This window comes from Saccopteryx leptura, chromosome 2, assembly GCF_036850995.1.
Source record: "Saccopteryx leptura isolate mSacLep1 chromosome 2, mSacLep1_pri_phased_curated, whole genome shotgun sequence".
Taxonomy (NCBI): domain Eukaryota; kingdom Metazoa; phylum Chordata; class Mammalia; order Chiroptera; family Emballonuridae; genus Saccopteryx; species Saccopteryx leptura.
The window spans coordinates 323037364-323064249 of record NC_089504.1 but is presented as its reverse complement, the minus strand read 5'-3'; the positions used below and the strand labels follow the sequence as shown (position 1 = coordinate 323064249).

At 40.0% G+C, this 26886-nt stretch overlaps 1 protein-coding gene across 2 annotated transcripts in view; it reads right to left on the bottom strand.

The window, feature by feature from the left end:
* Window positions 1–3942: 3942 nt before the first annotated feature.
* The window catches only part of DHX40 (DEAH-box helicase 40), a 39334-nt gene continuing 16390 nt past the window's right edge, over window positions 3943–26886 (bottom strand). For both annotated transcript variants that reach the window (XM_066363130.1, XM_066363131.1), the window contains exons 9-18: window positions 24187–24273; window positions 23866–24048; window positions 16815–16895; window positions 15853–16010; window positions 11589–11703; window positions 10565–10673; window positions 9070–9164; window positions 7053–7122; window positions 6553–6781; window positions 3943–5208 (exon numbers count right to left, since the gene is read on the bottom strand). In XM_066363130.1, coding sequence (XP_066219227.1) covers window positions 5069–5208; window positions 6553–6781; window positions 7053–7122; window positions 9070–9164; window positions 10565–10673; window positions 11589–11703; window positions 15853–16010; window positions 16815–16895; window positions 23866–24048; window positions 24187–24273 — 1267 coding nt within the window. In that variant the 3' untranslated portion in view covers window positions 3943–5068. The remainder of the gene's footprint in view (window positions 5209–6552; window positions 6782–7052; window positions 7123–9069; window positions 9165–10564; window positions 10674–11588; window positions 11704–15852; window positions 16011–16814; window positions 16896–23865; window positions 24049–24186; window positions 24274–26886) is intronic.

Sequence of the window (26886 nt, the reverse complement as noted above, 5' to 3'; positions counted from 1 at the left end):
AGTAAAATCAGGTTAAGAAACATGGAGATTTTATATAAATATGCTTTTCTTTGAAAAATTTTCAATAGCTTCAGCAGACAGTTTTGTGTAATTCATAGTTAAGTTTAAAGGAACAGCAAACGGGCAATACTGATTATTTTGAAAATCAATGGAGGGAGGGAGCTGGAGGAGAATATGGGGGGATAAATGGTGATGGATGAAGACTTGTCTTGGGGTGGTAAACACGCAATAATTGTAGAGATGATGTGCTGTAGAATTGTGTACCTGAAACCTGTATAAATTTGTTAACCAGTGTCACCCAATAAATACAATAAAAAAATCTTTGGGAGAATAAAGATGAAAATTTTAACTTAATGATTTACATTATGCTCAATTCCATTAGCTCTCCTAAGAAGAAAAAGACCAGAAACGTCTCAGATACTCCATGAAATTAAGATCTTTCCTTGTAAATTGTAATTGAAAAAACTCAAATGAAATAATTTTAATCAGAATATGTTTGTGAAAAGTTGCTTCCCTGGATTAGCGTGCAAGTGCTAAAAAAATGCAATCAAAAGCCTACTTCCTGAAGTAAAATTATATGAGCCCTGGCAGGTTGGCTCAGTGGTAGAGCGTCGGCCTGGCAAGCAGGAGTCCAGGGTTCGATTCCCGGCCAGGGCACACAGGAGAAGCGCCCATCTGCTTCTCCACCCCTTCCCCTCTCCTTCCTCTCTGTTCTCTCTTCCCCTCCCGCAGCCAAGGCTCCACTGGAGCAAAGTTGAGCTGGGTGCTGAGGATGGCTCTGTGGCCTCTGCCTCAGGCGCTAGAATGGCTCTAGTTGCAACAGAGCAACGCCCCCTGGTGGGCATACCGGTTGGATCCCGGTCGGATGCATGCAGGAGTCTGTCTGCCTCCCCGTTTCCAACTTCAGAAAAATACAAAGAAAAAAAAAAAAAAAAAAAAATTATATGAAATTAAAATTTCATTGTCCATAAAGACTAGAACACAAGATTTATCAATTTGTTGATGTATCATCCATGACTGCTTTTATACTACAACAGCAGAGTAGTTGCAACAAAGACTATTGACTGAAACCATAAAATATTTACTATCCTGGCCTTATCAAATTCAAATGAGCTAATTTTATTTCCTGTACACAATTATATAAGGAAAGAGTTGAATATCTAAATATGTAAATTAACATAATAATAAGGCACCCTTTTTTGATCTATCATTAAAATAATATTTTTGAGGAACTACAAGTCTGCAATGAAGCAGGCACTTTACTACATTGCTAGTAGGAATGTAAACAGCTGCAAAGTGGTTTAGGAACAGGTATCAGGAGTCTCAAAAATCACTTTCACTGATGTAAAGAATTAGACCAGGTGCAGTGGATAAAGCGTCAAACTGGAAACACTAAGGTTGCCGGTTCAAAACCCTGGCTTGCCTGGTCAAGGCACATAAGGGAGTTGAAGTTTCTAGCTCCTCCCCCTTCTCTCTCCCCCCCCCTAAAATGAATAAATAAATAAGTAAATAAAATTTTAAAAGAATTAGACCAGGGGTACCCAAACTTTTTACACAGGGGGCCAGTTTACTGTCCCTCAGACTGTTGGAGGGCCGGACTATAAAAAAACTATGAACAAATCCCTATGCACACTGCACATCTTATTTTAAAGTAAAAAAAAACAAAACAGGTACAAACACAGTATTTAAAATAAAGAACAAGTAAATTTAAATCAACAAACTGACCAGTATTTCAATGGGAACTATGGGCCTGCTTTTGGCTAATGAGATGGTCAATGTCCGGTTCCATATTGGTCACTGCTAGCCGTAACAAGTGATACGACGGGCTTCTGGAGCCGTGACGTATGCGTCCTGTGTCACCGGAAGTAGTACTACTGTACGTGAGCAATGCCGCGCTTTGTGGCGCCGCCACATACGGTGCTCTTCTCACTGACCATCAATGAAAGAGGTGCCCCTTCCCGAAGTGTGGCAAGAGCCGGATAAATGGCCTCAGGGGGCCGCATGCGGCTCGCAGGCCATAGTTTGGGGACTCCTGAGTTAGATCATAGGAATTTATCATAATTTATTCAGCCATTTATCTATTGATAGATGTATTGTTTTCAATATTTTACTATTATAAACAATGGCATCTATAACATTTTTATGAATGCTATATGTAAGATTTTTATGTATTTAACAAATCCCATGATAAATTTGTTTATCCCATGATAAATTATATAAAATATTCTTCCTCATAAATATGTGCTCTCATTCTTCCTCATAAATCTATGAGAGTCACATATTTATGAGGAAGAATATTTTATATAATCTGAGTTCCTAGGATATAAAAACTAAAGGTGGGCTTGCTCAGTCACTGGTTATGCACATCTTCAACTTTACTAGATATTGCCAAAACATTTTCTGAAATAGAACAGTTTATTCTATGTCAATACTTTTTAGGCATGCCAGTCTGATGGAAAAGAATGGCATCTCACTGTTATTTTTAACTACATTTCCCTAATTACTAGTAAGGTTCAGTATCTTAATCATCATTCATATGTCTCCTTTTATAAAATGACTGGGTCCTTTGCCCAATTTTCTGTAACATTTGTCTTGGTTTTGTTTCATTTAGTAATTTAAAGATGAGTCCTCCTTCTTTTAAAAATAAACTTCTTAGCAACCAACACCTTTCCTCCAAGGCTCCTTCCACCTTCGTAACTAGCTAGATCTCATATTATTCCTCTTATACTACTACTTGCATAGCCCTCTCAATGGAAATAAATTCCTCAACGCCACTGCCACAGTTACACCTTAAAGCTGTAACATTATTCCCCTCCGATAAATTCATATATAGTACAAAAAAGTCCAAAGTCCACAGTGTGGTTTTCAAAGCCTTCCAAAACCTGTTCTCAACCAACATTTTCAGCCTGTTAACTCCCCTATATATACTCTATGCACCAAAATAAACTGGACTACTTCCCATCTCTCTCAGATATTCCCTGGGCTTTCTAATTCTGTGTCTTGATCTGTGGTCTTCCCAGGACCCATCTGGAATTTCTTTCTACCTTACAATGTAACAATATAGAAAAGAAATAGGGGGGAAATCACTATTCTGTAATCATAAGAATAAAGCTGATTCAGGCAAGAATTATCAGTTGATGATAAACCCAGAGGGTGACAATTTATGAGGAATAGGTTATTTCACATAATTCAGAGTATCCCTCCCCCAGATTAATTATCAGACAGACTAGACTGAAGAAATAAAAAATGCCCTAACCAAGCAATCAAAATTAACATTAATAAGGGGCAAATACCATGTGCTTCCAGATTTCATGCCTTAAGAGAAACACAAACTGAGAACATTCTATAAAATAGCCTATATTATTTTAAATGTCAAAAATGTTAACTGTAAAAGACAAAGATGAAGGACCTTTTCCAAATTAAAAGAGATTAAATATATGATTCTTGACTAAATCCTGAATTGGGGAAAACATTATAAAAGACATTATTAGGAGAACTAATGAAATTTGAATATGGACTATAGATTTAGAACTGTGCTTAATTTAGTGAATGTGTGCTTAATTTCCAGAAATAAAGAGTTCTCATTCCAAGAACCTGCAGACATTCCCACCACATCCAAGGAATGCACTGATCCATATACCTGAGAGGAGAAACTGATAGGACTAATATGCTAAAAGAGTGTCTAGAGAACTGAAGATTACAATGAACAAGTTAACAATGCTAGGAACGTTCAGAGAAACCACATCACCACTCACCTTACTCCAAGAGCAAACACATGGATTTGGGTCTTCATGTAATTTTTCAATAAAAACTTCAAGTTTATAATATTGAACAAAAAACTATTTAGATGCCAAAGAAAATAACTGCAAAATATTAGTTACCTATAAAAATGTTTGATTCTTAGTGTTTACAGAAAATTCTAAAAACACACATTATACTACCTTTTGAGTTTTTAAATACACTAATAGCTTTATTTAACAAACATTGAGTGACTACTATGTGCAAAGTACTGTGCTAGGTGCCTTGAAAGATACAAAGATGAAAATGACATAATCCCTGCCCACAAGGAGCTTATAATCTAATGGGGGAGAAAGACAGATACATAAATAACTAGAACACAAGGCAGTAAACAGAGTGGGCAAGTGCTGAACGTTGCCTGAGTGACACTAATTAGCCTCAAGGTTCCAATTTGAAACACAGGTGATACAGTGTCAGCTGCTTTGAAAATCCTATCAAAATCAGCACAATAGATGTTTAAATGGTCCTACCAAAGCAGCTGGAGGCAAGAGAGTAGACCAGGTGGAAGGGCTGTTTGAAACATTGTCACACCTACATACATGTTGATGATACAAGTATGTAGGGACAGCTACAAAAAGAACATATATATATCATCTGTCCTTTGGTTAATGGCTATAGCTACTGTTTTAAATAATATACTTTTATATAAAAAGGAATTTGAATAATTCCAGAAAAATCAATTTAAGGATTAATATTAATTCAACAAAGAATCTTGCCATAGGCAATTTTCTTGTTTACCAATTAAGTCTTTTCTCTAAATATCTATAAAGCTCTTTAGCAATTAAACAGACATCTAAGTATTGCTGAGTAAAGACCTCTTACGTTCAGCCTTCTGAAGGAAATGGTCACATACCTGATAACCTGATATAATACTATTCTAATAGCAACAAGGCCTTAAAGGGATTTAAGGAAAATAATTTTTAATACTTCAATGCAAATAGAATACACACTGATTACATAAAATTCAATGTTCTTTGAAAATATCTCAGTGACAGCATTTGATACTAGTTAAGGCCAGCAAAATTGAAATGAGAAAAATATCACGTTTCCTTCACTGGTTTCAGATATCATTGCCTATGACTGTGGCAACCCAATCTTTTCTTTGAAAATTCCATTCATTGGTATTAATGAGCTTTGATTTGCTTTTAGCTTGTATGCTAAAAACAGCTGCTGACCACTTCCTCTTGATAGTGCTGTCTCACATAAATGGCAACGTAGAAGCACATTTCTTGGCTGCTTTTCCTACTTCCTGAATTAGAGGGTTCACTGCTTAGCCTGTTTCCTTCAGTGTATCACTGTGATCCTGGGATCTCTGCTGCTTTCTCTCGAGGAAACGAGCACGTGCATCTGATATGGATTTATCATCATTTCTCCTCTGCATTTTCTTTAGGACTTCTTTTGATATTCCATCTGAAAACATTGCAAATTAGTCCAGTAAAACTTTAGTTTTGAGATTCAGTACTAGAAATGTTAAGAGAAAGAGATGCCCTGATTTTTCCATGTTTAGAGAGAAAAAATCAAATTAAGTTCTGCTCTTTCAAAAGAAACGATGAGGTCTATGGTTTATTAAAAAATAAGAGCATGGCCTGACCAGGCAGTGGCGCAGTGGATAGAGCGTCGGACTGGGATGTGGAGGACCCAGGTTCGAGACTCTGAGGTCGCCGGCTTAAGCATGGGTTCATCTGTTTTGAGCAAAGCTTATTACCAGCTTGGACCCAAGGTCGCTGGCTTGAGCAAGGGGTTACTCGGTCTGCTGTAGCCCCACGGTCAAGGCACATATGAGAAAGCAATCAATGAACAACTAAAGTGCCACAATGAAAAACTGATGATTGATGCTTCTCATCTCTCTCCATTCCTGTCTGTCTGTCCCTATCTATCCCTCTCTCTGACTCTCTCTGTCTCTGTAAATAAATAAAAAAATAAATAAGAGCATGGAGGACCAAGTAGTTACACAAACTGACCCTATTCAAGCATTATACACTACAGCTATACATTGCAACAAATCACCTAGTGTCTAAAGTTACTAAAAAGACTCTTACATCATCTTGGGCAAAATTCCTAACCATCCATTTCTCAGTGATGTTAAATAAGGATAATATAATTTGCTCCATCAAGCAATCTCAGAAAGCTATATTGAAATGAAAAGCTTTTTGTATGTGTGAGCTAAGAATTAGCTTTCTGTCCTAGTTCAATACCAATACTGTTTATGTCTCCAACTAGGGACCTAACATTTCAAGGAAAGAAAAAGATGTTCTGAAGTAGTAATTCACAAAACTGTATAAACCAAATAAAAATAGTAAAGTACTACTGGGAAGCAGTATGGCATAACAGTTGAGTATAGGCCATAGAATCAGGTTTTTGGATTCAGAATTCAGATTCACCAATATGAGCTATGGGATTTTCAGCAAATTATTGCATTATTGCATACTGCTAAGTACTTCTTCATATATAAAGTGGGGATATGTACTTACCTCATATGGTTATTGTGAAAATTTAACAGAATAATGCAAGCTTCTAGCATTTGGTAAAGCTCAATATATGTTCTTGTTAATGTTGGACAGAGAGGTTAAGAAAAGCAAGATTAATGGGAAGGAAAGAAGGAAGTCAAAATAACTAAGTCTAAGACTGATGATAATTCTTTGTTTTTGGAATAGAAAGAGCCAGACTCTGAACCTTGTAATAATATTTTTGTAATTATGTGAGAATTTGGATATTTATCTTCCAAGACTTAGATCACTAAAACACAATACTCACCCTTTAGATATTTTACGTTTTCCTTATTTGTCCATCTCCTTCTTGCATCTTCTCTTGCTTCAGGTCGGGCCACACTACTCAAATCATGTGTGTTAAATTCATGCAACTTGGGTAACAAGTCTCTCACCCATTCATAACGAATTGGACACACAATCCTTGCGTAGACTTTGGTGGTAACTAATACCTCATGAAAAATGATCCATTCAAGTTTGGTTTCCTGTTCATGAAGCTATACAAAAGAATTCATTTAGGAATGATAACTCAATAGACTGCCTCATTCTACACTAGACCAACCAAATATATAGTATTAGCCCAAACTATTCTGAATGAATCCCTATATGCTTCAAACAGGATGCAGAGACCAAACCAGTGCCTTTACAGCTTTATATAATAGATATATGATACATTTAACCTCAAAGTGAAAAATAGAAGACATTTGTTTATGATATATTCCTACACCTGTACAAATTTCTTCTCTTTATTAAAAATATGCTACTTACTGCTGAAGAAGGATGAATGTGAACTGGACTTCCACGCCCATCCATTGTGCAAAACGTTCTCCCAACAGATCTAAAACCCAAAAAACCAAAGGATAAAGATAGTAACAGTAAACAAAGACATAAGTAGAATAAGATGTCAAACAATGAACAATTATAATTTACTGCTCACAAAAATTAGGGGATATTTGATAGCTTCATATTCATTTTGAGAGAGAAGACAAGATGGCGCTGGAGTAGGTGGACGTACCAACTCCCACCTCCCAGAACCAAAGTGGATTACAAACTAATTTTAAGAACTATCATCTGGAAAAACCAACTTTGGACTAAACTAAGAGGACTCTTCAACCAAGGAACACTGAAGAAGCCACACCAAGACTGGTAGGAAAAGCGGAAAAGCGGAGAGGGTTGCCCAGCTCCCCAGAGCTAACGGCAGCAGGGAGAGACTCGCTTGGCGGGAAGTGAGTTTAGCAGAGAGGGGAGGGTCCTGAGTCCCAGGAACAAAGCCCCAGCCTGCAGCCCCAGAGCCTAGAAGAGGCGTAAGGACAGTATTTAGCTGGAAACAAGACAGGATACTGTTTGTGAGAAAGAGACTGATTTCTCAGACCCAGGATTCTTCTTAAAGGGACCGCGCAGAAAACCTCTCTCACAACCACTCACCCGGGGCTCCCGGGAACAGGGAGAGAGGAGAGGACTGGAGTAGCAGGAAGAGAGTGTAATCTAGGAGGCACAGGGAGAAACATTTTGGGAGACAGCCACCCTAACCCCTGGGACAAGTCAATCCACAAATCTGAAGTGAATTTTTCCCCTGGAAACATATTCATTTTGAAATATCCTAATTTTTGTGAGTAGTGTATATTCTGCTACAAAGAGCACTATAAAGAGGTTTAAGTTTATTCAACTGTCACTGTAACAATCATTTAAGTATAAACACTTTTGGGTAATAAGTAGCAACATTAATAAAAAAATTGTGTTTGTGCTTTAGTTTCCATAATATTTTCATAATAAAGGCTCAAAACAACCAATGAATTTTGAGAGCCTGGCACTTTAAAGTTAAAAGTGAGATTTCAAAACAATCAAGGACATAGAGCTAATGTATGGTAAAAGCAAGTCCCAATCATAGGTTTTCTGACTTAAGGACAGAATTTTTTTATATTATCTTTTTCAATTTTATTTTTGTCTTTTTCTGAAGTGCAAAGTGGGGAGGCAGAGAGACAGACTCCCTCATGCACCCAACTGGGATCCACCTGGCAAGCCACTAGGGGGCAATGATCTGCCCATCTGAGGCGTTGCTCCGTTGCAACCAGAGCCATTCTAGCGTCTGAGGCAGAGGCCATGGAGCCATTCTCAGTGCCCAGGACAACTTTGCTCCAGTGGAGCCTTGGCTGCAGGAGGGGAATAGAGAGATAGAAAGGAGAGAGGGAAGGGTGGAGAAGCAGATGGGTGCTTCTCCTGTGTGCCCTGGCTGGGAATCAAACCCTGGACTTCCACACACTGGGCCGACATTCTACCACTGAACTAGCCGGTCAGGGCCTCAAATTGATTTTAAAGAGAGAGATAAGCATCAATTTGTTGTCCCACTTACTGATGCATTTATTGGTTGATTCTTGTGTGTGGCCTAACCAGGGATTATACCCACAACCTTGACCTATCAGGACAACGCTCTACCCAACTGAACTACCTGGCCAGGGCTTATTATATCTCTTTATAAAGGTATAAATGATATTCACTATTCTAAAATCTTACAATAAGAACATTTCAGAAGCTTTTCTAATTCAACTTCTTAATTTTAAATTCTTATCCTCTTCTACACTTCCCTATATAAATATTAGTCCAAAAACTTGTCAAAATAACCCTAGTTCAATTGTCACAATTAATTTCCTATAGTACTTTATTATATTTCTAAAACAACCCATAGAGCTTAAATCAAACCATCAATCTTTAATATGAAATTGTTCAATATTGTAATCAAATACAAATATAGTAACATTTCTTTATCCATCTCTCAAATATTGCTTACCTTCGAGCTACATTTTTGAAATAGCCTGCACAAAGACATCTTCGCAATACTTCATGTTTAGGGCCTTCAAAAGTCTCTCTTGGAAAATCACTTTGCTATAAAAAAAGTATATACCCAGTGGTAAATCTCACCTGGAGAGTATTATGCTAAGTGAAATAAGCCAGTCAGAGAAACACAAATACCATATGATTTCACGCATGTAAAATCAAATGAATAAAATAAACTAATAGACAAAATAGAAATAGACTCGTGGGTACAGAAAACAAACTGACAGCTATCAGAGGGGAGGGGTTTTGGGGGGCTGGGTAAAAAAGGTGAAGGGATCAAACAAAGAAAAAAAAGGACTCAGACAACAGAGTGGTGGTTACAAGAGGGAAAGGGGACTGGGCGGAGGCAGAAGAGGGTAGAGAGGGATAATGGTGATGGAAGGAGACTTGACTTGGGGTGGTGAACACAATATACAACAGTACATTACAGAACTGTACATCTGAAACGTAATTTTACTAACCAATTTCATTCCAATAAATCCATTAAAAATTGGAAACAATAAAGCAAATATATAAAGTAGGGGAAACAAATTAAGTAAACCCAACAATTGCCCCAGCTCAGTCAACCTTGAAAGAGATTCTGGGTCAAGGCACAGAGAAGAAAAAACCCAAGTAGGGTCTGGAGAATTCCATGAGTAAAGACACAGAGCTGAGAGTCCAGAAAGATCAAAATGACTAAAGTTCACAGGCAAAGTTCAGGAGAGAGAACTGCACAGAGAACTCCAGAGATCTGTGTTCAGAGGAGTACAGATTAGCATATGAATGTGAGGAAACTACCCAAGTCCAGGTAAATGACCTCTTGGAACAGGGATTTTCAACCGTTTCCATCTCATGGCACACATAAACTAATTACTAAAATTCTGTGGCACACCAAAAAATGTGTATTTTGCCAATCTGACAAAAAAAATAGGCATAATTTTTATTTATTCACACTGGACAGCTATTGTGTGCATTGGCTGTTATCACTTTTCTTTTATTCATTTTAGAGAGGAGAGGGAGAGAGAGAGAGAGAGGAGAGACAGAGAGAGAGAAGTGGGGGAGGAGCTGGAAGCATCAACTCCCATATGTGCCTTGACCAGGCAAGCCCAGGGTTTCGAACCAGCGACCTCAGCATTTCCAGGTTGACGCTTTATCCACTGCGCCACCACAAGTCAGGCTGTTATCACTTTTTTTATTGGACAATCTAAGGGAAAAGAGGTCAGTGCCTAACTTAATAGTCAAGTATTGCATGTTTTAAAATTTCTTGTGGCACACCAGAACGCCTCCTGAAGAACACCAGTTGAAAACTGCTTATAAGGATAAGAGATTGCAATGCTTGGTGCTCACAGTTAGGGATGGCACCTGTTACTACAACTCAGACTAGAACATTTCATAATTTTTATAGTTTTGGTACTTGGAGGGTCTTGGCAATACTACTCAAGAAAAAAGCCATTACATTGAGCAATCACCTGTTTAAGCTTCCTGATTAGTTCTCGAAGTTGAGCTTCAATACGAAATGCAGAAAATAAGCACCTCCAATGAATCCAGTGTTTTTGGCACCACGAAGCTGGAGCTCCACTATAAAACAAAAATACTGGAATCTTGAAAATAGCTTCTATTGGTGAAAGACAGTCTAACATCTCTAACATCCTCATTTCTATGACAAAACAAGAAAGCCAAAAGTAACTGTCAGCTCTTTATAAGACCTGTCCAATTACTGAACAAGCACTTTAAGGAATTTAAAAAAGCAATTAAATAAGTGTGGGGGCCTCTGAGTGAATTAAAAAATTATTTTTATATTTTTAAATGGATTTTTAAACACATATGCTTTAACAAATATCCAATCATTTTCTCATCTGACCTATTTATATAGAATCAAAATTCTATAAGGTCATTTTCACTAAAGGTTTAGGGAGAGAGAAAGAACTAATATAACAAATGCCTAAGAAACAGTCACCTGACATAGATAAATCTCACTACAAAAATACCTTACAAGCCCTGGCCGGTTGGCTCAGTGGTAGAGCATCGGCCTGGTGTGCAGGAGTCCCGGGTTCGATTCCTGGCCAGGGCACACAGGAGAAGCGCCCATCTGCTTCTCCACCCCACCCCCTCTCCTTCCTCTCTGTCTCTCTCTTCCCCTCCCACAGCCAAGGCTCCACTGGAGCAAAGTTGGCCCGGCCACTGAGGATGGCTCCATGGCCTCTGCCTCAGGTGCCAGAATGGCCCTGGTTGCAACAGAGCAACGCCCCAGATGGGCAGAGCATCGCCCCCTGGTGGGCATGCCAGGTGGATCCCGGTTGGGCGCACGCGGGAGTCTATCTGACTGCCTCCCCGTTTCCAACTTCAGAAAAATACAAAAAAAAAAACCAACAACAAAATAAACCTTACAGACAATATCATCCCCATCAAACCTAATTGTCAAAAGTCATAAAGTAAGTACATATTGGAGTTATATTTCAAACTGACACTTTCCAGTACATATAATTCACATACCTTGATTTGCATTGCTCAAAAATGACAGCTAACGTTGCAAAGTCATTAAATCCTCCAGCTTTAGCTGCCAATTCTCGATGTCTCTGTTCTGCTTCCTTCTGGTACTCTGGATCAACTAGAATGACAGTTGGAGAAGCAATTTTGTTATACTCTATATCAAGTGCCTACATTCTTTGTTTATTCAAGCTCATTAAAATTTCCCTCACCCTTTGGGGTGGAATAAGGTGGAACTATATTAGCTTTTTTCAGAGGGGAGCTCTAATTATTCCCACAACTCCTTTTCTTCTTTTTTTTTTTTAAAGACTTTATTTATTCATTATAGAGAGGGGAGAGAGAGAAGGGGGGAGGAGCAGGTAGCATCAACTCCCATATGTGCCTTGACCAGGCAAGCCCAGAGTTTTGAACTGGCAACCTCAGTGTTTCCAGGTTGACGCTTTATCCACTGCCCCACCACAGATCAGGCTCCTTTTCTTCTTTTAACCACACTTCTGAGATTTTATCAGAATAGCAACATTACTTTTCCCAATCTATCTGACTTTAAAATAGTATTTAATATTTTTTTACATTAATCTTTTATCATAAGAGTGACCCATGTTCACAGTAAAAAAATTTCATTAAAATTCCATGTTCGGCCCTGGCCGGTTGGCTCAGCGGTAGAGCGTTGGCCTGGCGTGCAGAAGTCCCGGGTTCGATTCCCGGCCAGGGCACACAGGAGAAGCACCCATCTGCTTCTCCACCCCTCCCCCTCTCCTTCCTCTCTGTCTCTCTCTTCCCCTCCCGCAGCCGAGGCTCCATTGGAGCAAAGATGGCCTGGGCGCTGGGGATGGCTCTGTGGCCTCTGCCTCAGGCGCTAGAATGGCTCTGGATGCAACAGCGCGATGCCCCAGATGGGCAGAGCATCGCCCCCTGGTGGGCATGCGGGTGGATCTTGGTCGGGCGCATGCAGGAGTCTGTCTGACTGCCTCCCCGTTTCCAGCTTTGGAAAAATGAAAAAAATAAAATAAAATTCCATGTTCTTGCCCCTGAACGGTTAGCTTAGTGGTAGAGTGTTGACCCAGCATGTGGAAGTTGTGGGTTTGATTCCTGGTCAAAGCACACAGGAGAGGCAACCATCTGCTTCTCCCCCTACTTTTCTCACTCATCTTCTATTCCCCTTCTGTTGCCATGGTTCTATTGATTCAAGTGCGAGAGCCTTGGGTGCTGAGAATGACTCTGTGGAGCTTCCATCACAGGTGCTAAAAATAGCTCAGTTTTGAACATCAGCCCCAGACAGGGGTTGCCAGGTAGATCCCGGTCAGGGTGCATGCAGCAGTCTTTCTCTTATCTCCCCTTCTCTCACTTAAAAAAAAAAAATTCCCATATTCTCCATTTTGTCACATTACCCATAAACCAATTCTCAAGGCTAACCTGTTATTTAGTGTGTGTCCTTCAAGATATTTTCTATGTAAATGCAAGGATGTATGTAGCAGTTCATTTTAATATAAACAGGAATACATATTCTGAAAATTCCTTTATTTATATAGTAATAGCTTCACATCAATACAAATAGAATCATTCATTCTCAGAAATAACTACATTGGATTCCTCAGGAATATAAGGAGCATAACCTGACTTAACTAGTCCCTATTTATTCAATTCCTAATTACGGACAATCAGACAGGACAGCCAAATATGAAGAACTAAACTACTATAAACTTGCTACTTTTCTTTTTTAACTTTATATTGAAGTTATAACATGCATTCACAAAACTGCACAGGTCCTAAGTATACAGCTCCATGAATGTTCACAAACACACCACAGTAATGTATTCAACACCCACATCAACAAACCAACATCCCAGAAACCCTCATTTTCTAATAACGACCTGTACCCCTCTATAAGGGTAACGTATCCTGACTTCTAACTCCAAAGAAGGATTCTCCATGTTTTTAAACTTTGTGTCTGATTTCTTTTGCTCAGTATTTTGTTTTTGAGCTTCATCTGTTATGACTAACTAGATCCCACACAGCACTGATAAGCTCTGACTGCCCAAGTTGCCTACGTAACGACTTCACCAGGCTAATTTTCTTTCAGAGTTCCATTTTCCAAAATTTCCTAGGGTTCCCTCCTCCACTGCACCACATTATAACATAATTCCTATTCCCCCAGTGTACCCATCACAGCTAGATTTACCAGAGGCACCATATGGCCCAATTCCAAGAAGCAGCACTTATACAGACTACAGTGTGAATCTCCAAAGCAGCAGCTCCTGGTATTAGTAGGAAAGCAATCTGATTAAAGAAAACACTCAAGAAGAGATAAAGTCTTCCATCCCAAGCTATAAGCAGCGTCCACCTGTTACCTAGGTAACAACTTAAGGAAGCAGCAAGAGACAAAATAAGAATATAATAAAATTGAAGTCCATATCACACAGAGTTTATACAGTCTCAGCAAAACTATCCTCTGACTACACTACCCATCTTTAATTACTTAACCAAAAGACTTGTCATTTTATTTAAATTATTATCATTCCCCAAATGAAATTCTATTAATCAGTTTTACCTCATGCAAATACATAAATGCTATTAAGGCAAAACTATAAATAAAAAGCTAAAGTAGCAAAACAAGGCTATATCAGCTAAACTCCCTTTGGGAAGATAATTCAATATTTTTCTGCACAGCAATAAATCAAAAACAAAGCTATTACAAAAAGGGTTTCAAAAATGGTCCTCAGAGCTGAAGTGGGGGGAACAAGGCTATACATGTCACATATAAATAAGTTATCCTTTATTTCTAAAAATATCAGTTTATTAAAATAAAAACTTTAGCCCTGGCCAGTTGGCTCAGTGGTAGAGTGTCGGCCTGGCATGCAGGAGTCCCGGGGTTAGATTCCCGGCCAGGGCACACAGGAGAAGCGCCCATCTGCTTCTCCACCCCTCCCTCTCTCTTTCCTCTCTGTCTCTCTCTTCCCCTCCCGCAGCCAAGGCTCCATTGGAGCAAAGTTGGCCCAGGCACTGAGGATGGCTCTATGGCCTCTGCCTCAGGCGCTAGAATGGCTCTGGTTGCAACAGAGCAATGCTCCAGATGGGCGGAGCATCGCCCCCTGGTGGGCATGCCTGGTGGATCCCGGTCGGGCGCATGCGAGAGTCTGTCTGACTGCCTCCCCGTTTCCAACTTCAGAAAAATACAAAAAAAAACACAACAAAAACCTTTAAAACCAATTCAATGTTATTTTAAGTTTGTTCCACTTAAAAGGGAAATCTTTTCCCTTGAGTGCCTCCAAATACAATTCAGTTTCAAATACAGTTTTGCTAAAGTGTAGGTCCAAAATAAAGGCCTTCAAGATACCAAGAACCATCTCAAGGACACTGATAACACCAAATGCTCGTGAGGTTGTAGAGCAACAGGAATTCTGACTCCCAGCTGTTAGGAATGCAAAATAGCACAGACCTTTGGAAGGTCTGGAAGATAGTCTGGCAATTTCTTACAAATCTAAACATATTATTCAGCAATGAGCTAAAAACCCATGTCTACACAAAAACTTGCACAGAGATATTCATGGCAGCTTTATTCATAACTGTCAAAACTTGAAACCAACCAAGATGGCCCTTCAATAAGTGAATGGATAAACAAATTCCATACAGTGGTTCGAAACCTTGAGTGCGGACTCACCAGCTTGAGCAAGGGGTCACTTGCTCTGCTGTAGTCCCCCAGTCAAGGCACATATGAGAAAACAATCAATGAAAAACTAAGGAGACTAAGGAGCCACAACGAAGAATTGATGCTCCTCATCTCTCTCTCTTCCTGTCTGTCCCTATCTGTCCCTCTCTCTGTTTCTCGCTCTGTCACCAAAAAAACAAAACAAAAAAAAACCCATTACCTACTGTATGATTCCAACTACATGGCATTTTGGAAAAGGAAAAACTGTGGAGACAGTAAAGAGATTAATGATTGCTTGGGGGTTGGGGAAAGGGACATAGGGATGAATAGATGGAGCACAGGAAATGTTTATGGTAGTGAAACTATTGTTTAGTATTGTAATGGTGGAGAGGTATCATTAGAGATTCATCAAAACCTATAAATATATAATACAATGACCCCTTTAACTAATAACACAGTATCAATATCAACTCAATTATAACAAAGGCACCACAATAATGAAAACTGTTAACAGGGAAAACTGTGTGTATCTGTACTTTCCCTCAATTTTCTATAAACCTAAACCTATTCTAAAAAATAAAGTCTATTAATTAAAAAGTAAACCTCTTTCAATAAATTTCTTACCAGGTCTAATGAAGACATTTTCCACAGACAACATTGCTGCTATTGGAAGTAGTAGATCTTCACAGTCCAGAGAAGCAGCCTTTATCACTGCACATGTCAGATGTGGAGGGAGAGGAAATTCCACCATAGCCAAACCCAATCTGGTCACATGGCCACTCCTTAATAGAAAGAAAAAGTTTTTAAGGCTTTCTTCCTTGGGACGAGTACAAATAACATGTTCATCATACAGAATAAATCAGATATAATTTAGATGATCTCTAGTCATGCCCAGAAATTTAATTCAATGTAAGAAACATGATATACTATGATCTTTGATAAGATAAACAGAAAGATAATAAATTCCTTGCCATCAAGGGCCAATATATCCAAAAAAAATTAAACAATGATGCAGAATAAAATATTATGATAGCCCCTGGCCGGTTGGCTCAGTGGTAGAGCGTCGGCCTGGCGTGCAGAAGTCCCGGGTTCGATTCCTGGCCAGGGCACACAGGAGAAGCGCCCATCTGCTTCTCCACCCTTCCCCCTCTCCTTCTTCTCTGTCTCTCTCTTCCCCTCCCGCAGCCGAGGCTCCATTGGAGCAAAGATGGCCCGGTCGCTGGGGATGGCTCCTTGGCCTCTGCCCCAGGCGCTAGAGTGGTTCTGGTCACAACAGAGCGACGCCCCGAAGGGGCAGAGCATCTCCCCCTGGTGGGCAGAGCGTTGCCCCTGGTGGGCGTGCCGGGTGGATCCCGGTCCGGAGCATGCAGGAGTCTGTCTGACTGCCTCCCCATTTCCGGCTTCCGAAAAATACAAAAACAACAACAACAAAAATTTCTAATTTCAGGTAAAATAATCCACTCAATTCAAACAAATCATTTTCTACTTATAAAGGAAAATATGAAGAGCCCTACTTTAAGAAGAGAATAAATAACATCTATTGTAGGAGGATTTGGGGGGAGGGTTTTGTTTGTTTGTATTTTTACCTGTCAATAGCATCACACTGGTACAGTTGTTTAAGGGCTTCCAAAATAAGTCTCTCATTAGGTGGATCCAAATATGGAAATCTGTGTGTTTACATGAGATAGAAAATGAGATTCTATTTCTTAAACATGGTAAGAGTTTATAAAGACTTGAAATTTTCTTTAAAAGGTTTTAGCCCTTCTATTTTTAAGTTTTCCTTTTTTTATATTTAAGCATTCTAAGTTCATAATCAGCATTCAGCAAAGGAGGAAATAATTTCTTCTGAATCATAGTCTTCTATTAATTCAAGAAATACCCCTTTTAAAAATTTATTTAGCCCTGGCCGGTTGGCTCAGCGGTAGAGCTTTGGCCTGGCGTGTGGGGGACCCGGGTTCGATTCCCGGCCAGGGCACATAGGAGAAGCGCCCATTTGCTTCTCCACCCCCACCCCCTCCTTCCTGTCTCTCTCTTCCCCTCCCGCAGCCAAGGCTCCATTGGAGCAAAGATGGCCCAGGCGCTGGGGATGGCTCCTTGGCCTCTGCCCCAGGCGCTAGAGTGGCTCTGGTCGCAACAGAGCAACGCCCCAGAGGGGCAGAGCGTCGCCCCCTGGTGGGCAGAGCGTCCCCCCTGGTGGGCGTGCCGGGTGGATCCCGGTCGGGCGCATGCGGGAGTCTGTCTGACTGTCTCTCCCCGTTTCCAGCTTCAGAAAAAGAAAAGAAAAAAAAAAATTTTATTTATTTTGCCTGACTGGGCAGTGGCACAGTAGATAGAGCGTTGACTGGGATGTGGAGAACCCAGGTTCGAGACCCTGAGGTCGCCAGCTTGAGTGCGGGCTCATCTGGTTTGAGCAAAGCTCACCAGCTAGTGATCTTGAGCCCAAGATCACTGGCTCGAGCAAGGGGTCACTCAGTCTGCTGTAGTCCCCTAGTCAAAGAACATATAAGAAAGCAATCAACGAACAACTAAGGTGCCGTAACAAAGAATTGATGCTTCTCATCTTTCTCCCTTCTTGTCTGTGCCTCTCTCTGTCTCTGTCACAAAATAAATAAAATTAAAATGGTTTAAAACAAAAGAATTAAAAAATATATTTTTATTTTTTGAGAGAGAGACAGAGACAGACAGGAAGGGAGAGAGAGATGAGAAACATTAACTCAATGTTGCTTAACTTGAGTTGTTCACTGATTGCTTCTCTACGTGCATTGGCCAGGGGGCTTACGACCAGTCAGTGACAGCTTGTTCAAGCAGATAACCTTGGGGATTTGAACTGGGTCCTCAGCATCCCAGGTTGATGCTCTATCCACTGCACTACCACCAGTCAGACAAGAAGCACCTCTTTTTGATCTTAACTGCAACTCTCCTTACTATTATTCCTCTTATTTTAATCCTGCCCAAATCTTGATAGCTGGTGTCAATTCTAATGTTTAGTCTACAATTTTTATTACTTTTATAAAATGGAGAAAAATTCATTGAAAGTTGCCAAAAATTACAAATTGTTTAACAGTTCTTCAAAATGGCTTTTGATTATAAAGCAAGTATATTTAATTAATTCTGCCATATTTGCTTTACGTATCTGTATGTATTTACTTTCTCCTGAACTCTGAAGGCAAGTTGCAAATAAAATGCTAATTTCCCCCCAAAATACTCAGCATGCATCTCTAAAAAATAAGGACATTTTCTTACATAACCACAATTCTTTCATGAACATAGAACAATTAATAATATTGACAAAGGATAACAGAGTGGCATATAACCAAGCATGAATATAGATACATTTTTAAACAGGAACAACAGTCAATATTTTCTTCACTGGATTATTTTCTCCACCACAAGTCTTGAGATGATAAATCATCTATTAGAATTTCTCACCTTGAAAAGGGTCCAGGCCCTGGCCGGTTGGCTCAGCGGTAGAGCGTCGGCCTGGCGTGTGGGGGACCCGGGTTCGATTCCCGGCCAGGGCACATAGGAGAAGCGCCCATTTGCTTCTCCACTCCCCCCTCCTTCCTCTCTGTTTCTCTCTTCCCCTCCCGCAGCCAAGGCTCCATTGGAGCAAAGATGGCCTGGGCGCTGGGGATGGCTCCTTGGCTTCTGCCCCAGACGCTAGAGTGGCTCTGGTCGCGGCAGAGCGACGCCCAGGAGGAGCAGAGCATCCCCCCTGGTGGGCAGAGCGTCGCCCCCTGGTGGGCGTGCCGGGTGGATCCCGGTCGGGCGCATGCGGGAGTCTGTCTAACTGTCTCTCCCCGTTTCCAGCTTCAGAAAAATACCAAAAAAAAAAAGAAAGAAAAGGGTCCAACAAAGGACAAAATGTTTAACAATACCTTACACAAACGTCCATTCCAGAATGACAGTTCTATTTAAAAAACAAAAATCTTATAGGCTGTTCTACAGTCAGCTTTCTAAGTCCACAACATTTTCCGTAAAAGGCCAACTAGTAAATATGTATTTTGGTTTTGCAGGCCATGTGGTCTATCCCAATTACACAACTCTGCTGTTGTAGATAAAGAAGCCCTGCATAATGGGTATGGCTATGTTTCAATAAATCTTCCTTCTTTTTTATTTCCTATTTTCCAATAAAATTTTATTTATAAAAATGGTCAGTGAGCCTGACTAGGCGGTGGCACAGTGGATAGAGCGTTGGACTGGGATGCGGAGGACCCAGGTTTGAGACCCCGAGGTCGCCACCTTGAGCCTGGGCTCATTTGGTTTGAGCAAAGCTCACCAGCTTGGACCCAAGGTCGCTGGCTTGAGCAAGGGGTTACTCAGTCTGCTGTAGCCCCACTGTCAAGGCACAGATGAAAAAGCAATCAATGAACTAAGGTGTCATAACGAAAAACTAATGATTGATGCTTCTCATCTCTCTGCGTTCCTGTCTGTCTCTATCTAGCCCTCTATCTGACTCTCACTCTGTCTCTGTAAAACAAAAAAAACAAAAACAAAAACAAAAAATGGTCAGTGAGCCTGGATCATAGTTTGTGACCCGTGCCCTAGGGCCTAGGCCCATACCAAACTAGCAAATTTTCTCTTCTATGTAAGACCCCTTTCAGATCTGTAAAAACTACATATATTTTTCTCCCTTGATTATAGCAATTATTAATCTGCCAACACTCCTTGTACTATTGGTTTCTACAAGACTCACCATACCTAATTACCAACTTTTAGAAATACTCTAGTTTGTCAAACTTCTCATAAAACATAACACTATCCAACACTGAACTACAAATGTAGATCGACCAGCACAGAACAGGGATGCTATAAATCTCAGTCATTTGGACATTGCTATCTATTAATATAACCAAAATCAATGCCAGTGGGATTTTGACAATTGTTTTTTAACAGCAGAATATTACAAACTCATATTAACTCTGTAATAATCTGCTAACTTCAGATATTTTCCACATGGATTTCCTTAATGTGCAACCAAAACACAGGATAGATGTAGCCTTTCAGACTTTTACCTTGCGACTTGTGTCTAAGGTTCTGACCAGTTGAGATCATTCTTTTTAAATTTTTAATTATTGATTTTAAAGAGAGAGAAATAGGAACATTGATTGGTTTTTCCACTTTATTTATGTATTCACTGATTAATTCCTATATGTGCCCTGACCAGGGATCAAACCCAAAATCTTGGCATGTTGGGACAACGCTCTAACCAACTGAGCTACATAGCCAGGGCCTGCAGAGATCATTCTAATTCTTGGTTTGAAATACCAAGACATCTTCCATATATCTGATAATCAAGACTTCAATATTTTTATTTAATATTTTCATTAAAAATGCTTGTCAGAAAAAGGGCGAAGTTCAGCATATTAAGTAAAACCTCTACTTAGGCTACACTAAGCAATTAATACTTGCTGGATTTGGCTATTTGGCAAGTAAACTTTAATCTGGCAGTACTGTCACCTCCTTATTTACAAAGATGTCAAATGTAATCTTGCTAAATACTGTGTTGAAAATAAGAGACATCACGTTACCATTCAATAAATTCTTGTGACACACCCATTATAATGAGGGTCCTGTCTTCAAACTGAAAAGGAAATGGCTTATAACGTATTCTTAAGGAACCGTTTTGATTCACACTGATTATTATTAAATTCTCTTAAACAATTTTCCAATAAACTATGCTAGAATCTGCTAAGAATCAATGTCAAGCTTATGGGGTACTTATTTCCAAAATCTGCTGTTTCCCTAAATGAAGAAATCAAGACATTTCCATTTCTCAAAATTTTCTGATAACCTATTCTGCATTAATTTCTCAGACAACCAATACATTTGACATTAAATCTGCAAGTTCTTTTCGTAACAAGAAAATAATAACTAAAGCCTCAAGACAGACTAATATATAGTTGTTGGGCTTTCATATCACTTTCTAATCCATCTTGGTCTTCAATTCCTCTTTATCGAGACTTGTTCTTATCTTTCCAGATTTAAATCATTCTTTTTTTTTTTCTTGTGGGAGAGACAGAGAGAGTCAGAGAGAAGGACAGACAGACAGGAAGGGAGAGAGATGAGAAACATCAATTCTTCGTTGCGGTTCCTTAGTTGTTCATTGATTGATTTCTCATATGTGCCTTGACTGGGGGGCTACAGCAGACCGAGTGACTCCTTGCTCGAGCCAGTGACCTTAGGCTCAAGATGGTGAGCCTTGCTCAAACCAGATGAGCTCGTGTTCAAGCTGGCAACCTCGGGGTCTCAAACCTGGGGTCCTCCACATCCCACTCCGACGCTCTATCCACTGCGCCACCGCCTGGTCAGCCTTCTTTTTTTTTTTTTTTTTAAGATTTTATTTAAGGCCCTGGCTGGCTGGTTCAATGGTAAAGCGTTAGCCCGGCATGTGGAAGTCCCAGGTTCAATTCCCGGCCAGAGCACACAGGAGAGGTGCCCATCTACTTCTCCACCCTTTCCCCTCTCCTTTCTCTCTATTTCTCTCTTCCCCTCCTGCAGCCATGGCTCCACTGGAGCAAAGCTGGCCCATTCGCTCAGGATGGCTCAATGACCTCCACCTCTGGCACTAGAATGGCTCCGGTTGCAACGGAGCAACGCCCCAGATAGGCAGAGCATTGTCCCCTAGTGGGCTTGCTGGGTGGATCCCGGTCAGGTGCATGTGGGAGTCAGTCTCTCTGCTTCAGAAAAATACCAAAAAAAAAAAAATTTTAATTGATTTTAAGGAGAGGATAGAGAGAGAGAAGGGGGGAGGAACAGAGGCATCAATTCATAGTAGTTGCCTCTTGTGTTTTGACTAGACAAGCCCAGGGATTCAAACCAGTGGTATCAGCATTCCAGATTGATGCTTTATCCACTGTACCACCACAGGTCAGGCAAAAAATCATTCTTGATGGAGGAGGAAAGGAAAGCAAAATACGTAAAAAGCTCTATTTGCTTTCTGCCATCTATGAATAGTATACCATCTATCCCAAATACTGGATCTACCTCTTCTTATTTTATATACATCTTAAAAAAAGAAGGGGGAGAGAAGTCTTATTTTTTTTCCTTCCTCTAGTTTGGGGACTTTTAGTATAGTATCAAATTTAAAATGGAAAAATAACAGCACAGATATTAAGTAATTGTTCCTGTTTTTCTAATATATATTTATTCTTGGTTATATGCTATTCTGCTTTCCTTTGTAAATATTGTATTCAGGCACTGGTTGGTTGGCTCAGTAGTAGAGCATCAGCCCAACATGTAGAAGTCCCCGACTCAATTCCCAGCCAGGGTACACAGAAGAGTGCCCATCTGCTTCTCCACTCTTCCCCTCTTCCCCCTCTTCTCTCTCTGTCTGTCTCTTCCCCTCCCGCAGCCAAGGCTCCATTGAAGCAAAGTTGGCCCAGGTGCTGAGGATGGCTCCATGGCCTCGGCCTCAGGTGCTAAAATGGCTCTGGTTCCAACCGAGCAATACCCTTAAGGGCAGAGCACTGCCCCCTAGCGGGCTTGTGAGTGGATCCCGGTCAGGCACATGCGGGAGCCACTCTGCCTCCCTACTTCTCACTTTAGAAAGACACACACACACACACACACACACACACAAATTATATTCAAATCTGGCTTCATCTGAAAGCTTTCTTATTGGCTATTTAGATTTCTTTAAATGACTTCATTGACATCATTTATGATTACAGTTAAAATTTCATATATTACATGCTTTCCTTTTTCTAGGATCTATAGTCTCATTTAGAAAACCTCTAGTCTTGAGATTTATCCAAATTTTTTTCAATTGACTTCCCAAGAGTATACAATATATTTGGGTGCATCCAGTAATTAGTTTCCCTCTTATTAGAAATTTAAAGAAGGCATGGCCATCTTCTCCCAAGTTCCTGACACTTTTACATTCCTAGACAGGTCCAAAAATTTTTTTTAAGACTTTATTCATTTTAGAGAGGAGAAAGAGAGAGATAATGGGGAGGAACAGGAAGCGTTAACTCCCATACGTGCCTTGACCAGGCAAGCCCAGGGTTTCGAACTGATGATCTAAGCATTCCAGGTCAACATTTTATCCACAGTGCCACCACAGGTCAGTCAAGACCAAAATTAAGACTATGATAGTAACTGCCTTCATTACTTCCTCTACCATGTATGTATAATATGAAATTACAAGCCTCCACAATAATATAGTACCAATTAATTATATAGTTTAACATTTGACTAATTTAACAGTTGTTCTATTCATCACTTCATGATTCTGAATCTTGTTTCTCCAATATAACTTCAGCTTAGTGAAAGGAAAAAACTACTCGAGCAGTAAATATCGTGTCTCTCACAGTGCATGATACAATGCCAACCATACAAAAGATGCTACCAAAAAAAAACTTTCTGCTTGGAATTAGGGTTATTATATACCTTTCATAGCATAAACCGTGGTCACTAAACGACCCAAATAATATTAGCATGAGGCACACCATTAAACCAAGGTAGGTTAAAATATAAGCAAGGGATCAAATTCTAGTAAAGCAACTTAAAGAAGCCATTTATATGGGCTTAGTTGAACCTTGTGATGTAGGGGTGTTTGAACCAAATACTTCAAAAGAATGTCTGAGAAATAACCTGGCTCCACCATAACACTTGTTTTTAAAGCTGTATACATACCTTATAACGTCGTGTATGGCAAGGCACTTTAAGGTCAGAACTACAGATGTCAAACTAGTTCTCTTAATCTCAGGAATCACATGGTCGGGCATACACTGGTTCCAAAAATCTTTACTATAGATCCGAAAGCATTTTCCTGACGCAGTCCTACCAGCTCGGCCACTTCGCTGTAACGCTTCACTCCTTCAGAAGAAAAAAAAAAAAAAAAGTCCCCAAAATGTTCTGTGGGATTCCTAAGCAATTCACTTTACACCCTTGAACCAACTAGGAATAATCTAATCAACTGTTCTTTGAACAATAAGGCTTGACATAGAGACTTACTTTGAAATCGGAACCACCTCCAGGATGTCCAAGCCTAACCGGGGATTGTGATTTAACTGCTTCACAAAGCCACCATCTACCACATATCTAAGGAGAATAAAAACAAGTTAAGTTTCTAGAAAATCAGGAAAGACTTGTTAATTTTCAACTACTTTGGATTTCCCTTTTCCACCAAACTAACAAGTACATAATTTTTATTTTAACTGTAAAACTTGACAGTCAAGAAAATGGAGCTCTCATACATTGCAGCTGGAATATAAAATGGTTCATACAATGTGGAAAATGGTTTGAACGTTCCTCAAAACATTAAACAGAGAATTATGTGACCCAAAAACCCATTCCTAAGTAGGCACAAAGAACTGAAAATAGTACTCAAGAAATACTTGTAGATGTATGTTCAAAGTAGCACTATTTGTGAGAATCAAAAGATAAAAAACTAAATGTCCATGACTCATTAAGAGATGAACAGATCCAGAAATTACGGAATATACATATAATGAATATGTACCATATTCTGAATTATTGCTTAAAGGGTGGGTACACAGGGTTTTAATTTGAGGCGATGAAGTTTTTAAAACTAGATAAAGGTGGTGGTTGCACAATGTTGTAGACATACTAAATACTACTTAACTGTTTGCTTTTAAATGTTAATTTTATGTTATATGAATGTCTCCTCTAAAAAATAAAAACAAACCTCAAAGTCAGCTCTGGACCATGTAAAAGGTTCAACATCTAATTTCAGCTAGACTTTAACAATACCACTGTAAGTAAATTAAATGGAGAAGAAATTGGGTAAAAAACTAAATTAGAAATTGCAGTAAGTCTACACCATAATTTACTAAGGGAAATTCTGAAAGTATTATTTAATAACTTTGCTTTTGCTGGAAACAGAAAATTATAGAGGTCAATTTATTCAGGGGAGCTGCTCCCCTAATCCTTTAGAGGAACCATTATTTTTATTTTTAATTTCTGGTGAGAGAAGGGGAGATAGCGAGGCAGACTCCTGCTTACTCCCTGACAGGGATCCACCCGACAACCCTGTGTGGGGCTGATGCTAGAGTACTGAACTATTTTTTAGCACTTGAGGCTCATGTGCTCCAATTGAGCTATCCTCAGTGCCCAGGGCTATGCTCAAACCAATTAAGCCACTGGTTACGGGAGGGGAATACTGAGAGAAAGGGGAGGGGGGGGGAAGGTAAGCAGATGACTGCTTCTTCTGTGTGCCCTGACCAGGAATCAAATCCAGGATGTCCATACGCTGGGCTGATGCTCCATTAACTGAGCCAACGGGCAGGGCCAGTGGAACCATTATTTTTAAAGTAAAGGAGAAAAGCATAAGAAATTAAACTTCCTTTCAGATCTGGGTGATTATATTACCCAAAAGAAATATATAGCCTAACCTGTGGTGGCGCAGTGGGTAAGGCATCAACCTGGCATGCTGAGGTCGCCAGTTCGAAACCCTGGGCTTGGCTAGTCAAGGCACATATGGGAGTTGATGCTTCCTGCTCCTTTCCCCCCTTCTCATTTTCTCTCTCTCTTCTCTCCAAAATGAATAAACTAAAAAGAAAAGAAAGAAATATATAGAATTTAGGGGATTCATGTCCAGCCTTCCTAGGCAGACAGACCTAGGTAATGATATTGAGTATACTGGGCAAAAAATAATGTCCAAAATGGATGTGGCTTAACAGTCTGAAAGAACTTCAATCAAACTAGCCATCAGCCTAGACTTACTTTCCAAGTGTTTGTCTATTTTATCTATCCAAAAATTTCATGACTTTTTTTTTTTTAGCAAGGGGGGACAGACAGGCTGGAAAGGAGAGATGAGAAGCATCAATTCTTCATTGTGGCTCCTTAGTTGTCCACTAATTGCTTTCTCAAATGTGTCTTGATGGGGGGAGGTGGCTATAGCCATGCCAGTGAACCCTGGCTTAAGCCAGCAACCTTGGACTCAAGCCAGCGACCATGGAGTCAAATCTATGATCTCACGCTCACGCTGGAAACCCGGCACTCAAGCTGTCAACTTCACAGTTTCAAAACTGGGCATTCAGCATCCCAGGCTGATGCTCTATCCACTGTGGCACCACCTGGTCAGGCTCATGGTACCACTGATTACATTTAGACATTTATCATAAATCATTTTTAAAAAGGTGAAAGTAATAACAGTACCTTCAAATAAACACTTGAATCTACAAAGCTACTGTACCAAATGGAGCTCCGGATAAGAAAGGAATCAGGCATCCCCAAACTATGGCCCACGGGCCGCATGCGGCCCCCTCTGAGGCCATTTATCCGGCCCCTCGCCGCACTTCCGGAAGGGGTATTTCTTTCATTGGTGGTCAGTGAGAGGAGCACTGTATGTGGTGGCCCTCTAACAGTCTGAAGGACAGTGAACTGGCCCCCGTGTAAAAAGTTTGGGGACCCCTGGATAGATCATTATAGGTACATGCTGCTAAAGAGTATAAAAACACAGATCTGGCTATTTAGTGAAAACAATGCATAATCTTAAATTTGGGAAGAGAAAGCTACAAGTTGCCAAGTATGAGTAGTTAAAAAGTGTAAACAGAAGTATTTATATTATGCATACTTCCTATTCCATTTCCTATACAGTGCAATCAATAGGTGATTACAAGTAAAGCAAGTGAGAAGGGAATTAGTGGAGGACACAGAGAAGCAAACTCAATGTTTTATGATTAGGTAAGT